The sequence below is a fragment of the Aythya ferina genome, assembly GCF_964211825.1.
Source record: "Aythya ferina genome assembly, chromosome: 1".
Classification (NCBI taxonomy): domain Eukaryota; kingdom Metazoa; phylum Chordata; class Aves; order Anseriformes; family Anatidae; genus Aythya; species Aythya ferina.
The window spans coordinates 41,018,821-41,036,390 of NC_140296.1; the positions used below are offsets into that span (position 1 = coordinate 41,018,821).

The 17,570-nt window shown below is 33.8% G+C and overlaps 1 protein-coding gene across 1 annotated transcript in view; it reads right to left on the reverse strand.

Moving 5' to 3' along the window:
• The window catches only part of KLHL1 (kelch like family member 1), a 242,208-nt gene that overhangs the window by 65,187 nt on the left and 159,451 nt on the right, over nt 1-17,570 (reverse strand). The window contains exon 7 of the mRNA XM_084510820.1: nt 10,489-10,675. Within this exon, the coding sequence (XP_084366946.1) occupies nt 10,489-10,675 (187 nt within the window). The remainder of the gene's footprint in view (nt 1-10,488; nt 10,676-17,570) is intronic.

Consider the following 17,570-nt stretch of genomic DNA (forward strand, 5'->3'; position numbering starts at 1 on the left):
TACATTGTCATAAGATATGAAGCTTTTCAATAAAGAAAAACAAATGCACAGAACATCAAGGATCTTGTGATGAACATAGTCAGACAATTCCTCTTGCACAAGCACAGATACATGCACAAACCCCTATTTTTCAGATGGACAGATTTCTAAGAAAGCCTGAGTTATTTCGGTGAGTAATACTGAAGACAGTATATGAAAAAGACAGAGGTGAAACAGAACTCATTTAACAACTTCTATATGAATGTTAAAAAATATTGTGGCTATACTGTGATTGTGGCAGCACAAATTATTTCAAATAAGTTAAAGATTTTTCTTTATGTTCTGGATACATTTCAACATTTTTTATTTTTTATTTTTTTTTAATTCTACATGTAGTCCAGCTGGTTAGTGGATAAAATTAGCTCTGTGTATATTGCACATATTTTCATGGGTGTTCTAAATCCCAATTAATGAAGTTGTATGAAATAATAAGAGATCTCCAAAGAAAGAAAACTCTAGAAATGAAAGTACTGTAGTGGATCAGGATGGTTTTGTATGATTATCCAGCTGCTGCTGACAATTCGTTTATGTATGTGCTTCTCCCATCCAAGGATGGTAAGAATAATTTACTACATCTCAAAAATTTACATTCATCTACAAATCAGTACACCATTGCACAACCCAGAATTCTATTTTTCATTTTAGTTACCATCTGAAAACTTCTAAAAGCAGGATGTAGTTTTGGTGAAATCTTTTGAAGTATCATTTCAGTTATGTATAAATGCACAAATGTTGGCATATATAAATTGGATATTTCTTCAGAAGTTGATACAGAAGTTGCCAACCACCCAACCCCAGAACAAAACAAACAAAAAAGCCAACACCATCCTTTGCATTCAGTGCAGACATTTTCACAAGAAAGATTCCTTTTTTCCTTTCTCATAGATAGAATATCAGTATTTAGAACTTTAAAGAAAGTTAGGATTTTTATATTTATCATCACAAGATTATTTTTTTCCTTGTAAGACTTTCTGCTGATTTTGCTATTATTAAAGCTGTTGCTGATGCATACTCTGACAATTTTGCTCAAGATTTAGAGAAGCTGCTATGAGTAGGTGGAAAATGATGACTTGATCTAGCGACCTGCAACAATACATTTTGAACTGAAAATATGGTTACTCAAGTGGAAAGAATGTGACCTAAAAAGGTTACTGAAGCAGATATCAAGAAGCTATTGGTAAGGAAAAAAATATACAGGAAAACAGAACAGTCACTACTGTTCTCTTTAGTGATACCATAAGAGAATGTTTTAAAGCACTCCATATATATATAACTTGTACAAAGTATTTTTTATGTTTTTAGAGTAAATATACATATGTCATTATTATAATGATCCCACATCACCCCGCTCCCTTTGTTCAGCAGCCCTGTGCATCACTCTTTCACTTCCCACCCCACTCCTTCCTAGTTTAAAGCCCTATTTATGACATCAATCATCCTATTGGCTAACCTTCCATTTTCATCAAAGGATGAAAGTTAACTTCTCTGTGGTAACTTTGACTCTTTCCTTGTATTTGAAGTTCTTCGAGCTTAAGAATAGATCTTTTCTGGTTCTTCTCTCTATTATAAATTGTAGCTGAATTAGCAATTTCAGATGTTAACTACACCGAGAAAATGCCAGAAATTAAGTGATGTAAAATAACTACCAAAAAAACTAGCAGACGGTTTTACAATCTGGATTTTTTCTATTTAGAAATGCACATGTAAATCAAAGTACTCTAGCGTTAAATGGCCTATGAGGCTGAATGTTCTGGAACACATTGAAATTCACAGAAGTGAAAAGAAGCAAATAGTAATGTTAATACTTACATGAACTCTATGAGAAGGGAATTTTAGTTTGATTTATACATTTAATTAACTCATCAGTCATTAGCCTATGTAGTTCATAATCCTCTGGTGAAATAATTAACAAAGCCCCACCTTCACTCTACAATTATGCTATCATATTACTTAATGAATTATGATTCCTTTCTCCAGAATGTTGTGTTGCCATCTAAATGTAACACACATATATTTTTTTTAGGAATTCAAACAGTTTATTTCAGTTTCAAGGTATTGGGTGAATCAAACTAAACCCCATATTCCTATGGCAGTTTATCAGACATATATCCAGTAATAAGCTAATGGAATATATTAAAATGACTGAAAATATGAATATACGCAACAGATAAACTAAGGTTCCTAAAATAAACTGAGAGAGAAAACTGTCCATTGAACAGCTGGTTATACCAATCTTTCTTTTTCATATGCCTCAAAGTTGTTCTTACAATACAATATACTATCATCAGGAGATATATGTATTTTTTAAAGTAATATAATTCAGTGGTATTTTAAAAATAATAATATTAGCATTCAAATGGAGAAAAATAATTTAAGTGAAAAAAATGAAAGAGAATAGTCAAGTAAATACACTTCATTCATCATTTGTCATAACAGAATGAGAGAAAAAAGGCCATTAAAATAACAAACAGAACACAAAATCAAACCAATAAGCTTCTAAGAAATAATTAGAAAAATATACAGTTACATCAGAAATTGAAGAATGGAGATTTATCTCCAGTAATGTACACTTTTTGTAGCACAAACTGAAATATTTAAATAAGATCTAATTAGTGAAATATTGCAACTGACCCAAATCTCCTCTGAAACAAACACTAGACATACAATACACAAAATACGCACTACATGGAAAAAAAAATGATTCTGGAGGTCCCAGATATGTTTTAAATGTTGTAGTTACTTAGAATACTGGCTACTATGCTAAAGTCTCCTTCTCACAAAACAAATACGGCTATCTAACAAAAGCCACAATGAAAATTTGAAAACCTATATGCTGTAAAAATACTTGATTTCCTACATGCATATCTGCTTCTGTAAGTGCTGTACACAGAACAGCAGCTACTGAATTGGCATGAAAGTACCAAAGGACAAAATGAAATTTCTGATTATATTTTGCATGTTATACCTTACTAGTGAAGACAGTGCTATAATGAGGTAAAAATATCAATCTTTTAGTACAAAGATATGCTGCATTTTATGCTAAGCAAGATAAGCCTTCAGCCTGTGTGTCTGTCCAAGAGCTAATAGCTGATTGTATTTATTTATTTATTTTAAATGTAAATTCAGATCTTCATTCTGAACAATCACGAGAGTTACTGTGTGGGAGTATGGTTTGGATTTTTGAGGTTGAATAATGCTAACAATATATCTAAGTGTATTCTTCCATAATCAATGCATTTCCACAAATATATCTCAATAAATAAAATAGGAGTATCTCTGAAGAGCAAAATAATACAATATCTGAAGTACTGCTTCAGAAGGGTAATTAATATTTTAGTGTTTTTTTTTTTTGTTTTTCTGTCATTTTAAAACAGGGAATGGTAATCTTAAATTTGGTGGTCCTGGGTCCCCTACCATGACTATGAAAGCTATAGTTAAGAAATGTAAGATTCTTATTCTTTCAGAATATACTTTTTAATAGATTTTTTTAGATGTCAAAAGCTTCATATTTATTGCAGATAAATTATTTTTTCTGGCATCAATATAAGGAAAAAAATGACAGTAAAGTTAACCACCAAAGCCTTTCTTGGCACTCTGTTAGTGATGCAATCTGCATATTGCAGGACATTCCTACAGAACATTGACATATATGGTTATCTCCTACAGATTTCTGTATCTGCGGATACAAAATTCCACAGTGCTTTAACAAAATTCCTCTTAAGACATTCTAAATGATTTTCATGAAATCTTGCTTGATTTAATGCTGTTAATCAGTTCAAGAGAATAAGTTGTTTTCCTTTTTTTTTTTTGGTGTGCATTAGATCAATAATGTATTTATTTTTAATTAGAATACTGTGCTTTAATGTTACTGATCTATTTTCACCCTTACTGATTTTAATTATAAAGTGGCATATTAATTTTCTTAACATCAAAAACAATTTAAAATTTTTCAACTTGTAATACTTTCCATCTTAGAGGCCGATACACCTACCTGAAAAAAGCTAGTACCATCAAAAACACACCAAGGAAACTGCAGACAGCGAATTCTCAGGTCTTATTGTATCTGCTCTGTAGAAAATGGTCATGACATGAAACTCAAGACAATACAGTCAAAAGATGCCTTTTCTCAGTAACAATACAATTTCAAGAAATAAACTCTATCTTTCTATAAGTCAGACTACCACTATTTAAAAATTTCTTACAGCATGAAAGAAAACTGTGATCTACTATAATAATTCCTGAGTGACACTTATTGGTCAATAGTGGAAGCTCTATGGAAAATATTTACAGAATTGCAGCCTCTAGTTATTGAATATGTAATATTTTTTTATCACAGCTGTTCCTTTCTGAATAATCAGTTTAATTAAAATTATCATCAAAAGCAAATTTATTCAATATCAAAAAACGCTAGATGAATCTAGACTTTGACAGGGCAAAACATACAGGGACATCTCTATGAAAACACTACCTCCTGAAAAGTAATACAAAAAATAGTTCACTCATAATTGGTGAATGGACCTCTGTTTAAAATAAGGAAATAATTGGATGTGAATTACTTAGATAAATTAGCCATTTTCAGATGGACTAGTCCTAGAAAACACTTTCATTTGGTGTTAAAAGCAAAGGCAGAGGAACTCTGAGGTCTTCAAAGTTATTTTTGAGAACTACAGGAATTACAGGATTAACTTCAATTTCTCAAGAGGGATAGGTAAATATTAAACCATGTTAAACAGGTATGTTCTGCAAGATGTGTGAAGTAATCTTTCAGGTTAAATCACTACTGCAAAAGCCCTAGAGTGGGTTCTGTGGCTTTTTCCTGCTCTGGCAGGGGGATTGGACTACACGATCTTTCAAGGTCCCTTCCAATCCCTAACATTCTGTGATTTTTTGGGGCTCTATTAACTGCAAGAAAGGCCTGATGGGAAAGCAATTAAAAGCCTGATGGAAGGAGGTGGATTAAATCATACTTCCACTGCAGCAAGAAAGGGCTGAAAGGCACAGCTTAGCTGTTGTAAGATATTTTTTATGCCAATACAAATAGTTATGTTTTGGACTAGCTGAAGTTATCATTGGAAATACTTTAAAATTGATTTAGGTAGACAGCTGCTTGGAATGTCATAGGCATCATTATTTTGCCATATCATCCTCCTGAGGTCCTTCAGGGCTATGACTATATGATCCTTCAATTTAATGAAACAAATGTCCTCATAGAAAACATTTGGGTGAAAACAAACTAGCACTAAATGCATAAGATATTTATTTGGAGGATCAGAAAGGCCACATATAAAATCTTATCGATAAACTTAGTAGAATTGGAATAGTCCAGCATAAGATGGACAGGGAAGTATTAGAACAAGTCCAGAGGAGGGCCACAAAGATGATCAAGGGGCTGGAGCACATCTCCTGTGAAGACGGCTGAGGGAGTTGGGGTTGTTCAGCCTGAAGAACAGAAGGCTCCAGGGAGACCTTCCAGTACCTAAAGGGGTTCTACAGGAAAGCTGGGGAGGGACTCTTTGTCAGGAAGTGGAGGGATAGGATAAGGATTAACGGCTTTAAACTAAAAGAGCATTGCCCAGAGAAGCTGTGGATGGCCCATCCCTGGAGGTGTTCAAGGCTGGGTTGGATGGGGCCTTGAGCAACCTGGTCTAGTGGAAGGTGTCCTGCCCATGGAGGGGCGGGTTGGAACCAGATGATCTTTAGGGTTCCTTCCAACCCAAACCATTCTATAATTCTATGATTTTATGAACTGCAAAAGGGACGGGTCATTTCTTACTTTTCACTTTATCTTTTATGAACATCTACCTATTTCATGAGTAATAACAGCAAATTTATGTTCCTCAATCATGGGAGCAATTAATTTACCATTCCTCTACAAATATATTCTGCTTCACTATTGCTGAACACCTTTCAAAAAAGCTTAATGTATTAATACAATTAAGCTGCAACGCAAAATACAACAACAACAACAACAAAAAAACACTCAAACTTATCAATGTTTTCTGTGAAGGCCTTGCAGTGTCGTCCATATCTTCTGTCAGTCAGTCTCATAAAAATGTGTCTTTACCTTGAGAGCCTACTTCAAACTCTAGTAGCTAGAATTAATCTAGATCTTTACACTTGTAGAATCCTTCAAACTAGAGAGATATGACTAAGATTACTGTGAAATTGCTAAAGTTTTGGGGACACATAGTGCTCCCACCTCTGGGGCTGGAGGCTGAAGACCCCTACCTGTTCCAGGAGCTGATGCTGAGACCCCACTGGCTGCAGCAGCTGCCACCGCAGGGCAGGGCACCCAGACAGATTTCACTCAAAAACAGAGGTCTCATCAGGAGCTGGCACTGAGCCCTTGCAGTGCTGACACTTGGGGTAGGCAGCAAGATTATGTAGAGAGAATATTAGGAAAGGATTTAGTAAGAAGATAGGACAGACTGTAGTGATAAGGAACAGACTCAGGCTGTCAAGCCAGACCAGCCAGTGTATAAATACATACATCTAGTACTTAACAAACATGTGACTTTGCACAAAACTTTTCTAAAAATATACCAAAGAGAAATATTCTGTAATTTAGTTTTGAACTCATTGGACTTTTTTTCTTTTCCATTTTTTAAATATAATACTATGCGTTCTTAAGTAAATTTTGCTGTTTGTGTATTATACAAATACCTACAGGCATGTTCTGAAAATCAAGCTCAGTTACTTTACACTGAATATTGTGAATAAAATGCAACTAAGATGAATATAAGATGCTTTCTCAAGATGGTTATATATATCAAATGAATGCTTAATAAATACTGTTGAATTATTTTTGTATGTGATGACAAAGCGGTTTCTAATAATTTCCAAAACTTGCAAAATGCTATGAAACAATTTTGATGGATTTTACTTTCTCTCTCTCTTTTTCTTTTTTAAAATGAATTTGCACTAATCTGAACATGAAGAAGATACATTTTCAAGTTATAGGCATCTCAAGCACAAATTTTAGAAACCAACAAGAATGAACTAAGAGGAAAGATGCAATGCTTTCTCTATTTCTGTCTTAATTTACAGTATTTCCAGTAGGCTCCTAAAGAATTGAGAACATCAATATTTCTTTCTGTATTTGTTTCTGTATTTAATGCATGCTTCTATGTGAATGAAAAAATTAAAATTAAAATTAAAATAAATAAGGTGCAAGCAAGTGTGTTGTGAGGAGTCTTGACAAAAACTTGATAACAATTAAAAACAACAACAAAAACAACAGAAAAACTTAGAAGATAAACAAAAAGAATAACTTCATAGAACAATGTTAAATTACACTCCTGTGTAATTATGATAATTATCATATTATATATGATAATATGTAATAAACAACATTTGCAGAAACACATTTGTAAAGAAAAAGTATTACTACAAATTATTGAAAGCTATTACAGAAAAGACTAAATATGCAACATGGAATTTTAAGCAGCAGTAACTAGAAATCAAAACTTTGCATTTTTGTTATTGCTGTAGTGAAAGCAAAGATCTTTAAAAATAATAATAATAATAATAGTAATAATTAAAGGACCTCTATATGGTTTGATATAGACTAATGTTGCACTTCACCTATTACCCTCAGAGCAATTTTCCTGATAGATTTTGTATCTAATCACAAGATCAAAGAAAGATACACATTTAATATCAGTGTTTCAGTAAATCACCTTTGTCCTCTCTGTTAATGACCAGTATAATGGAAGACATTCTAGCTGAAGTATTTTCTTCTTTTCTTCTTCTCTTCTCTTCAATACAACACTGTCCAATTGTTTATACTGATCTCTTGCTGTGGAAGTGTATTCTCCCCATCTTAATTTTCCATTGTACTAGCCAACACAGATTGTAAAGATTGTGTTTTACTACACAGCTTTTGTTCTGCATTTGGGATTGCTAGACTGATGTAAAAAGTCAGTGGTTTTCCATTCTCAGAAATTGTTAATCGTCACTTCATGAATTTACTCATTTATTTCAGTCTATCATCCTCCTTTATATAGTAGACAGCTTTTGTCTACTACTAGATGATTAAATCCTGCTAATTCAAATTACAGGAGTTAGTATGACTATATGAATGGGTAAGGTGAGGGGAATATTGTCAGAAGCTTATATCTTATTCATCTCATTCTATTAATGTAACCACATAGAGACAATCTTATTCTTAGTTTCTTATATATATATATATATATATGTCTTTTAAATTAAATGAAAAAGTAAACAACAGTGGGTAGAAACAGAGATTGAAATGAGGTTTGGGGAGTTTAAGGATTTAAAATTATGAAATTCTCTAACCTTGCTCCATTTAATTCTATGCAGTTAGTACTATGCTGCATTAACTTTTCACATCAAGCACAATTCCAGTCACTGTCTGCTGGAGTTTAATTATCACTTCTTTTTTATATGGAAAGGAGAATAATTATAGAAGAGATTTCAAAACAAACTTACTTTAGCATGGTATGCTACTTTTTACGTAATGGGCCATATAAACTTCAAATACTTTCACAATACCAACACTTACCCACTGCTTTATACACTAGCTACTAAATTGCTAATTTGCTTAGCTCATCTCCATCTTATATGTAACAGTTTTGTATTTAGTAGCAAACACCAGCAAGCATTAAAAATAAATCATTGTGAATAATAGTAATCCAAGTCAGCATTTCAATGGAAAAAGTTGTAGAGAAAAACAAAAAAAAACAAACAAACAAAAAAAAACAGTGAGGACAGATAATACAGCATTAGTTTCGTATCATGACATAAAGAGGGGTGCTTTATGAACTCCCAGTAATTCTTCAAAATATGCAACCAGTGCTCTGATTTTCTGAACAGATGTGGGAATCAAGGCTCATGGGGCCTAAAATTTAGTTATGGACATGGCAGCATCACATGCGAGAGAGGAATGAGGTGAACAGATATAAGTCGATGCCGCATGGCTGCAGAGCTATCAGAAACACATTACACCCACTCTAAAAGTCTTCTGTGCAGACGCAGCTCTGCTATATCAGGCCCCTTCTCAAACCTTTTTTTTTTTTTGTAAATGAATATAAGACCTAGTACTTCTGTTTTAAGTCAGAGTTCATAACAGAGGTCTGAACGTCTGTTGTGCTGTGTTCTCACCTCCAGCTACAGAAATAAACCACTTCAGGTCACTTGCTTGATCTGAATCTGCAAAACAGATTGTGATTCTGTAATGGATGCTAAACTTTTGCTGTCTTCCTAAATATTTTTATATTTGATTTGCTATATGAATCAGAAACAGATCTGTACTGTAACCGGAAAGAAATACAGCTGCACCTAAACTGGGTTTATGGTCATTCCCAGTACCTGACAGTACCTGAATACTTAAGGTGTTCACAGCCATTTGTCCTAAATAAGAGGAAAATTGTATTTCAGGCATTTTTTGATCTAAAGGCATGCCTAACAAAGGCATGCATAGCTGCACAAACATTTATAAATGTTTAAAGGTCAAAAATAATCTGTGGATATAGTATGTATATATGGAAGTATTAGTTCTTTTCTCAACATTTTTCTATTCTCCCAACATTTCTTTTACACACAAGCAGAGACGTCATACATCTTTCCCATTTTTTGAGAACACTATTTTAGATTAGAATTTATGCTTCTGAAGTCATATTATTCAGTCTGAATATTGACAACAAATGTAAGATACTGTGGAATTGTTAGTAAATTTCAAGGAAAGCTAATAATGAGAACCTTTACAAATACATAGGCTTGTTTATATATGTTTATATATAGTTTTTTTTTATTTCAAATATTTTATTTAATAAATCAGTGAATTGGATTTCTTTGCCAGATATAAAAGCACATCATCATAATTCCAATTCACAATAAATAAAGACAAAATACCTTGATAATATTTCTATTGCTTCCTACCTTTTAAACCAGTAAAATGGGATAATTCCACCCTCCTTTAGCTGTTGAGAAAGTCATAATCTACTAAAGCTAGTTGTCTGGATTTTTTTTTCTAAAGAAATATTTTTTTGGCATCAGAAGAGCATGACTCATCCAAAAGACTTCAGACAACTATTTAATGATGGAATACACTGTACATAAAACTGCCTTTTTTATTGATTAGAAAAGGTGCCTGCACATTTGACTTATAAATGAAACAGAATTTCTAGAAAGATAAAACAAAGTAATTTAATCTCAATAGAGATACTTTGTATAAATTCTTCCTGGAAATCTTAATAATTTTGAACAAAGAATGAACTCAAATCTCAGTTTCTGTTCTCTAACAGCATTACATTTTTCTTAGAATATCATTGGAGTTTATTTGGACCAAAAGTCTTGGCAGCTTTTCTGGATAGACTTGGGTCTTGGCAGCAATTCTTGATTGACTTACATATTCATCCCTATTCAATATTCATTATTTTCTAATGAAGAAAATACAAAATATGTTTATAAATGGATATCCTTTAATACCTTTGTTGTTATCCATTCCTCCAACAGCATAAAGTGTGCCAACTGTAGATTTTCTAGGTTTAGTTCTTGGACTTTGCATGAGAGTTCTTCTCTCTGGTAAAAGATGGTATTTCATGGCTTCCAGAATAAGCTTCTGGCATTCTAGGTCATCCTTAAAAAGTGCATGGTTTTCTAGGTCAGCCAGTATCTGTGAATGACAAGATTATCAATAAAAAATGTTGTCATATTCCTAGGAAAGCAATACTATTCAATAAGATACCACAAAACTGATGTCATAAATTTATGACTTCAGTGTGGAATACAGGCCTTTTGCAGGATCCTTTCTGCAGGAAGAGGGCCAGGAAAGTAAATATTTAATTGATTTTGAAAAGACTCCAAGCAACTTTTAGATTATTTCACCATCCCTCAAGACTACAATCTGTCTCTTACTGAAGCCACTGAAGAAAATTAAGTGTTCTTTTGTAGGCTACAGCCTTACTTATTTTAATGGTTTCCAACATTTCTGGATTTGATAGGATCCAGGAGGCATCTCTTTGTAAGCATCCTAAACGTGCAGTCATATAACACCATTATACAGTATTTTATGTATTTTACTTTCCAGGAACATCCCTTATCTCTAATAAAATAAAATAAAATAAAAATCACAATCAAACAAACACAATGCTAGTGTAAGTTTTTCATTTATTGATTTGCTGTATTATTGGAAAAAAATAAGGATTAATAATCCAGATCACGTGAACATCTTTGTAATTGGTGTAAAAGCTATTAGTAGTATAATTACTATAGTTACTATAGTTACTAGCTATTAGTAGCGTAGTTACTGAATACAGCTGAAAGAACATTCTACTATATTTCCAAGAAATTGTAAATGTTAAATGTTGAATTTACTTGCCTGTATGGACATACCTAGTAGCATTTGAAATGCTTTGCATCACTGTTGCAGTTTCTCCCTTCAGGCAGCTAAACACTGCACAGCCATTTGATCACTCCCTACCTGCCAGCCACCCCCCACCTCCCGCCCCAAGTGAGATGGGGGAGAGAACTGGAAGGGAAAATAATAATAACTATATACATATAAACATAAAAAGAAGTGATGAACAATGAAATTACTCACTATCTACCAATCGATGCCCAGCCAGTCCCAGAGCAGTGGTCCTACCCTCTCCCAGTTTTATTGCCTCACATGACACCATGAGGTATGGAATACCCCTTTGGCCAGTTTGGTTAGCTGTCCTGGCTCTGCCCCCTCCCAGCTCCTTCTGCATCCCCAGCCTCCTCACCGGACAGTGTAAGAAACTGAAAAGTCTTTGGAAGAGTGTAAGCATTACTCTGCGACAACTAAAATATCAGTGTACTATCAGTGTGTTATTCTCCTAAATCAAAAACATAGCACATACCAGCCACTCTGAAGAAAATTAACTCTATTCCAGATGAAACCAGAACAATCACCCTTGAAATTTTCAAGATCCCATTGAGGTAAGCAACCTGGCCTAGACTCATAGCTGACTCTAAGCAGGAGTTTGGACTAGAGAACTCCTGAAGCCTATTCCTGCCTGAACAGTTCTGGGATTTGATGCCAGTGTGGTAAACTTCAGCTCTTATACAGATTTTGTGTCATACCTGCCAGGCCCATGCAGATGTCTCAGCTTCCCTAAGGTACCAGAAGTGGATCAGACTCTCATTGGCATCTAGGCAACTGAGTATTACCTTTAGATGCTGATCCCTATATGCTGTTGACTATACAACATCATATATTAGAACAGGTTTTAATTGCATATGGCAACACACCTGTACAGTCTGGAAGATCTCTAGATCTTATACGATATCTGTCTTGGAGACACAGTTGCTTCTGGAGATGCAGGAGATGGCAATGATGCTGAAGAATTTAGTCCTCAGTGTCTACAAAGAAACATCACCCTTGAAGACACATACATACAAACATACACAAACTGCAATGCAGTTAACTAGATAAAGGCAGCTAGATTCATTTTAAGGACTGTTAACTAACTGTCAACTGAACTCCAACTGCTGATGAATGTGTGAGTGTCCTTCATCAATCTCTCAGTCTTTTTCAGATAGCATGTTCTGTGACATCCAAAATATTACTAGTTGGTACATGTAAATAGCAGACTGTTGCTTCTGATTTTAGGTATCAGTCATGAACTGAACTAACTGAGTTCCAAACAAAGGTATTACATTCTTCAGTATCTCAGCTGGTGCTCCAGAACTCTTATTTTACATGGCTGATGACCTAACAGACAGTAGACCTGGTTACTAAAATACAAAAATAAGAAGAGTAATCTAGCCTAGTATTTTGTCTCCAACTGCAGCCATAAGCCAGTGAGAAAGCCATAAGACTAGTTTCATATACAGAATAATTCTCCTTAATATTCCCCTAGTATTCAACTTTCAGAACAAGGACCTTCTGAGATGAATGTCTTTTCTACGCATTTTATAATTCTCTAGGACCTTATCTTCCATAAATCAGTTCAATCCTTCTTTGAACTCATGTAAATTTCTTGCATCAACAATGTTTTGACAACAAATTCATCCTGTGTCTTGATGAATATGAAGGTTTACTTCCCTTTCCTTGCTTTGAACCTGACTCCTTTGGCTTCATTTGTTTTCATTCAATATGTTTAATTCATTTCTGTCATTCAGAGCTCCATTCACAGCCCCCTAATTCTTCTAACGGATGAGCAAATGCATAATTGAGCCCTACCATACTCTCTAAGTCAGAGTCACAAAGCGGTTGAAGTTGGAAGGGACCTCTGGAGATCATCTAGTCTAACCTCCCTAGTCTAACCTTTTAGGTGACCCTACTCGATAGGGTCACCTAAAACACATTGCACAGGATTGTGTCCAGGTAAGTTTTGAGTAACTCCCGAGAAGGAGACTCGACAGCCTCTCTTGGCAACCTGTTGCAGCACTCTGTCAACCTCACAGTAGAAACGTTTTTCCTGATATTCAGCTGGAACTTCCCGTGATTCAGTTTCCGTGTATTGCCTCTTAGCCTTTCACTAGCCACCACTGAAAAGAGTCTGGCTCCTTCTTCACACCATCCCTTAAGATATTTGTGTATGTTGAATAGATCCTCTCAGTCTTCTCTTCTCCATGCTAAACAGGTACAGTTCTCTCAGTCTTTCATCATAAGAGAAATGCTCCAGCCCTCTGATCATCCTAAGAGAAGACAGGTAAGACAAAGGGGCTGAAAATGTATCTATTAATATATATTTGGGGATGTCAAGTATCTTTAATGATCTCTGAATAAATTTCTGCCAGTGTTCCAAATCTGGCTTCACGTAACAGAAAACGAAAGGATGAGGCCTTTAATTTCACCTCCCAAGGAATAATAAAGGGCTTATATGCTTTCTCTCAATTTGGCAGATTTTTTATTTTTATGTTTTAAATTGTCATATCAACCTTCTTTGTCTGGTGGAACAAACACTTTTCTCATCTTAAATAGAAAATGAGGCATAGAAGACATACATTTACTTTTATATAAATATATAAATTGTATTTGCTAGCATTTTCAAATAAAACAACAGTATCTATCATATTCATTTTTATAAACGTGTGTGATTATTGTATTGAGAAAATACTAAAACAATACTAAAACATCTTTGAAGCAGAAGCAGTGGAACTGTAAACAACCAACTGTAAAAAAAAAAAAAAAAAAAAAAAAAAAAAGTTGGCTAATATGAATACAGTCTTAGAGAAATGTTACTGTATAGATTTGAAATTAAACCTCCTTTAAATTTGTCATAAGCTCCCATTCTGGTATCTCCCTAAAATATACGTATCTTTCAAACCAATTAGTTTCTACTGATCTATGTACTCCAAGACCATATTCATATGACCACAGAAATTCAGTATGTGGGCTGCCACATATCCATACAGAAGTTATCAAGTCATCTATATTGAAGGTTTACTCCTCAGAACCACTTATCTGTGTCTAGATTTCAGATAACTAACAATAAAAAGCATCTTTTTGATTTTTGGGGGGGTGGGGGGGGAATAAGTTCACTAAATAAGACACTAATACTACAGTCAGCTTAAAACAACGTATACTTACATGTATAATACAAGTGGCTAGAGGTGCTCAGTTGTCAAGTTTCTTATTAAAATAATATGAAACTCAGGCAGAAGAGAAATAGATACATGCAAAAAAACAGCAGACTATTGTGTTCCTTGATGGTAGTATTTTTAAAAGGTGTCACTGTACATGGCTGAGGTTAAGAGCTTGATATAAATGTTTGCAAATATTTGCAAATGTTTGCAAATTTGTTTGCACATGAAACAAATTACACTTGAAAACATTCTTAAACTTTATTATCTTTAATGAATGGCCAACTCCTAAAGTCTGCTATTTTCAGTCAAAATGGCTTCCTTTAAAATTTTTTCACAAAGTGCATCTAAATGGATACCAGTCTGATATATTTCTTAAACATATAGTCCAATATATACTACCTTCACATCTAACCTCACGAATTTAAATATCAACATTTTATTCTCTTCCCTCAGAGTTGGTATTTTCATATTGACAGTAATAGAACTACATAAAATACAGTTTTGCTATATGTTTTTACATTTGATATTTTTGAGCTACAGTCAGTACCAGAATAGCAGAATAATCACTGAATTTTTTATTATTTCTTGCAGTTTCTTACATCTAAGCTAAGCTACAAGAAAACTGAGTCTATAATTACAAACTGTTTCATTTTTAAGTTAATTTACTTTCCCCCGTGTAGAGAAAAATACAACTCTCAAGAAGGTATTTAAGCTATTATTATATAAATTATATAATTATATGTAATATATGTAATATATATGTAATATATATATACTTTTATTATTTTAATTTTCTTCATAATAGCTAGTATGGTGCTGTATTTTGGATTTAGGATGAAAATAATGTTGATAACATATCCATGTTTTAGTTATTGCATACACTAAATCAAGGTGAGAAATCAAATGCAGTTCATATTACTAAGAATATTAAAGTGTGCTAATAAACACTGCTGGTAGCTGTATTTCATAACATTAATTTACATTTCATAATATTAAGATTCTTGATATATCATTTTTTGTGATTCTTTCACCTTTGAAGTCCTCAGCACACTACTCAGTAGATGAAAAATCAAAGATCCGAAGACAAATAATGTTCAGAGTTTTGAACAGGATGAAGCTTTCTCTTGCAAAATACTTTATCATTTAGGGCTACTGAACCAAACAGTGTACTCTGTCAACAATTAATTTATCATCATACAGGCACAACAAAGGTAAGAAATCAAATTATCAGTTTCCTCTGCATAAATTTGAGATAATGTATAGTAGCCTATACTTTCTAATGCTTAATGGAACTAATGCAATTGACAAGTTTTTTTATGACAAGCCTATTTTATTAGCAAGGATGAAAGTCTAGTAATCATATTTGTTGACTTCCTGTCACACAGCTGTTTCTATATACTGGTGTTAAAATCTGTGCTTAGAATCTTAAAACAAGTATTTATAAGATCTTGCAAATGAATTGCCACATTTTAAATACAGGAGTGATAATCAATGAACTGTCCTGTCCCAAAATTTGGAGATTTCATGCACCAGCAACAAATAAAGACTGAATCTCTTTCTTTGTGATTAGAAATACATCTTGGAAAGAAGAAACCATTTCTATTGAAAACGTCAAAAAGCAGACAGAAACCTGCATTTTTTCCCTCATAAATAAATAAATAAATTTTTATTCAATGGCCAAACCATAAAAATATTTTTTGTTCAAAAGAAATAAATAATAAAGATCTCCTTGTTATGTTATGATGGGGTAAAATGTGTTATCTCATGCACTTTTCCCAACAGTGCAGGTATGAGAAAAATAATTTTGTGAAAAATATTAATTCCTCCCCTCCTGTGTACTTATTCTATCATATTGGCTAATTTGTGATAAACACTGGATTTCTGAGTAATCTAAGGGCTAAACTCTGTGAGTTTACCCAAAAAAAAAAAAAAAAAAAAAAAAAAAAAAAAAAAGTTGAAATTACAGCTAGTGTTTAGAAAAAACAAATGGAACATAAACCCAACTCTTTTATCTTGTCTGTTTCAATATTCTGTTTAAATATTTTTCTAGTCCATAGTTATCTTTCCTTATTGTATCAAAATATTCAATACATTTAATACATTTAATCAGGATACATGTGACCAGAAAATTCAATTAAAAAGGATGTTTCCCTAGAAACCCAATTATGTTCAGCTTACTATTTCATAGCTATGACATTCTTAATTAAAAGAGAATTGCATCTAACATCAGATGAAGATTTCTGGGTTTAGTAACACATAGAATTTCACAGAGCAGTTGCTGAACCATGTTGGTGCTACTTCAGCAGAGTTAAACTACTACACTGTTTTTGGAGCTGCTTGAATTTCTCAGACTACCAATATTCTGAGAATTTTTAGTAACTTTGTGTCACTGTGTTTCTCATTTTTACCACTTTAAAAAACAGAGATAAAAAAAAAAAAAAAAAAAAAAAAAACAATCCTTTCTCAGTTGTACTTGTAAATTACCTTCAACACAATGCTGCAGAGAGTTGGCATGCTTCATCTCAGGGAAGCAAATTCAATTTGAGATCTGGAGTGAAAAGTAGTCAAGTACTGCCGAAAGGAAAGTCAAATCTAACGAGCACAGAAGCAGGAGGTTGGTACTGGTACAGTGACTGATAGTGGGACTGACAGCAGGCACACTGTGAGACTGCACCCTTAGTACTGGGATATTCACCTTTCACAACTTGGGAGCAGCTTTACTTTTGCAGTACCCTGAGAGAACTCCCCTAGTATTGGGTTTACATGGCAACATTTTAGTAGCGGGAGATGCAGGGGCTGTGAGAAGAGTAAAGAAACTGCCCCATGTTAGATAAGGGTCAATTTCAGCTGGCTCCAAAGGGACCTACTGCAGCCCAGAGCTGAGCCAATAAATGACGTTGTTTGTGCCTCTGAGTGCAGATTTAAGAAAGGGGGAAAAAATGCTGGACAACAGCAGCTGGAATAGTGAGAATGAGAACCAGCCCTGCAGACACCAAGGTCAGTGAAGAAGG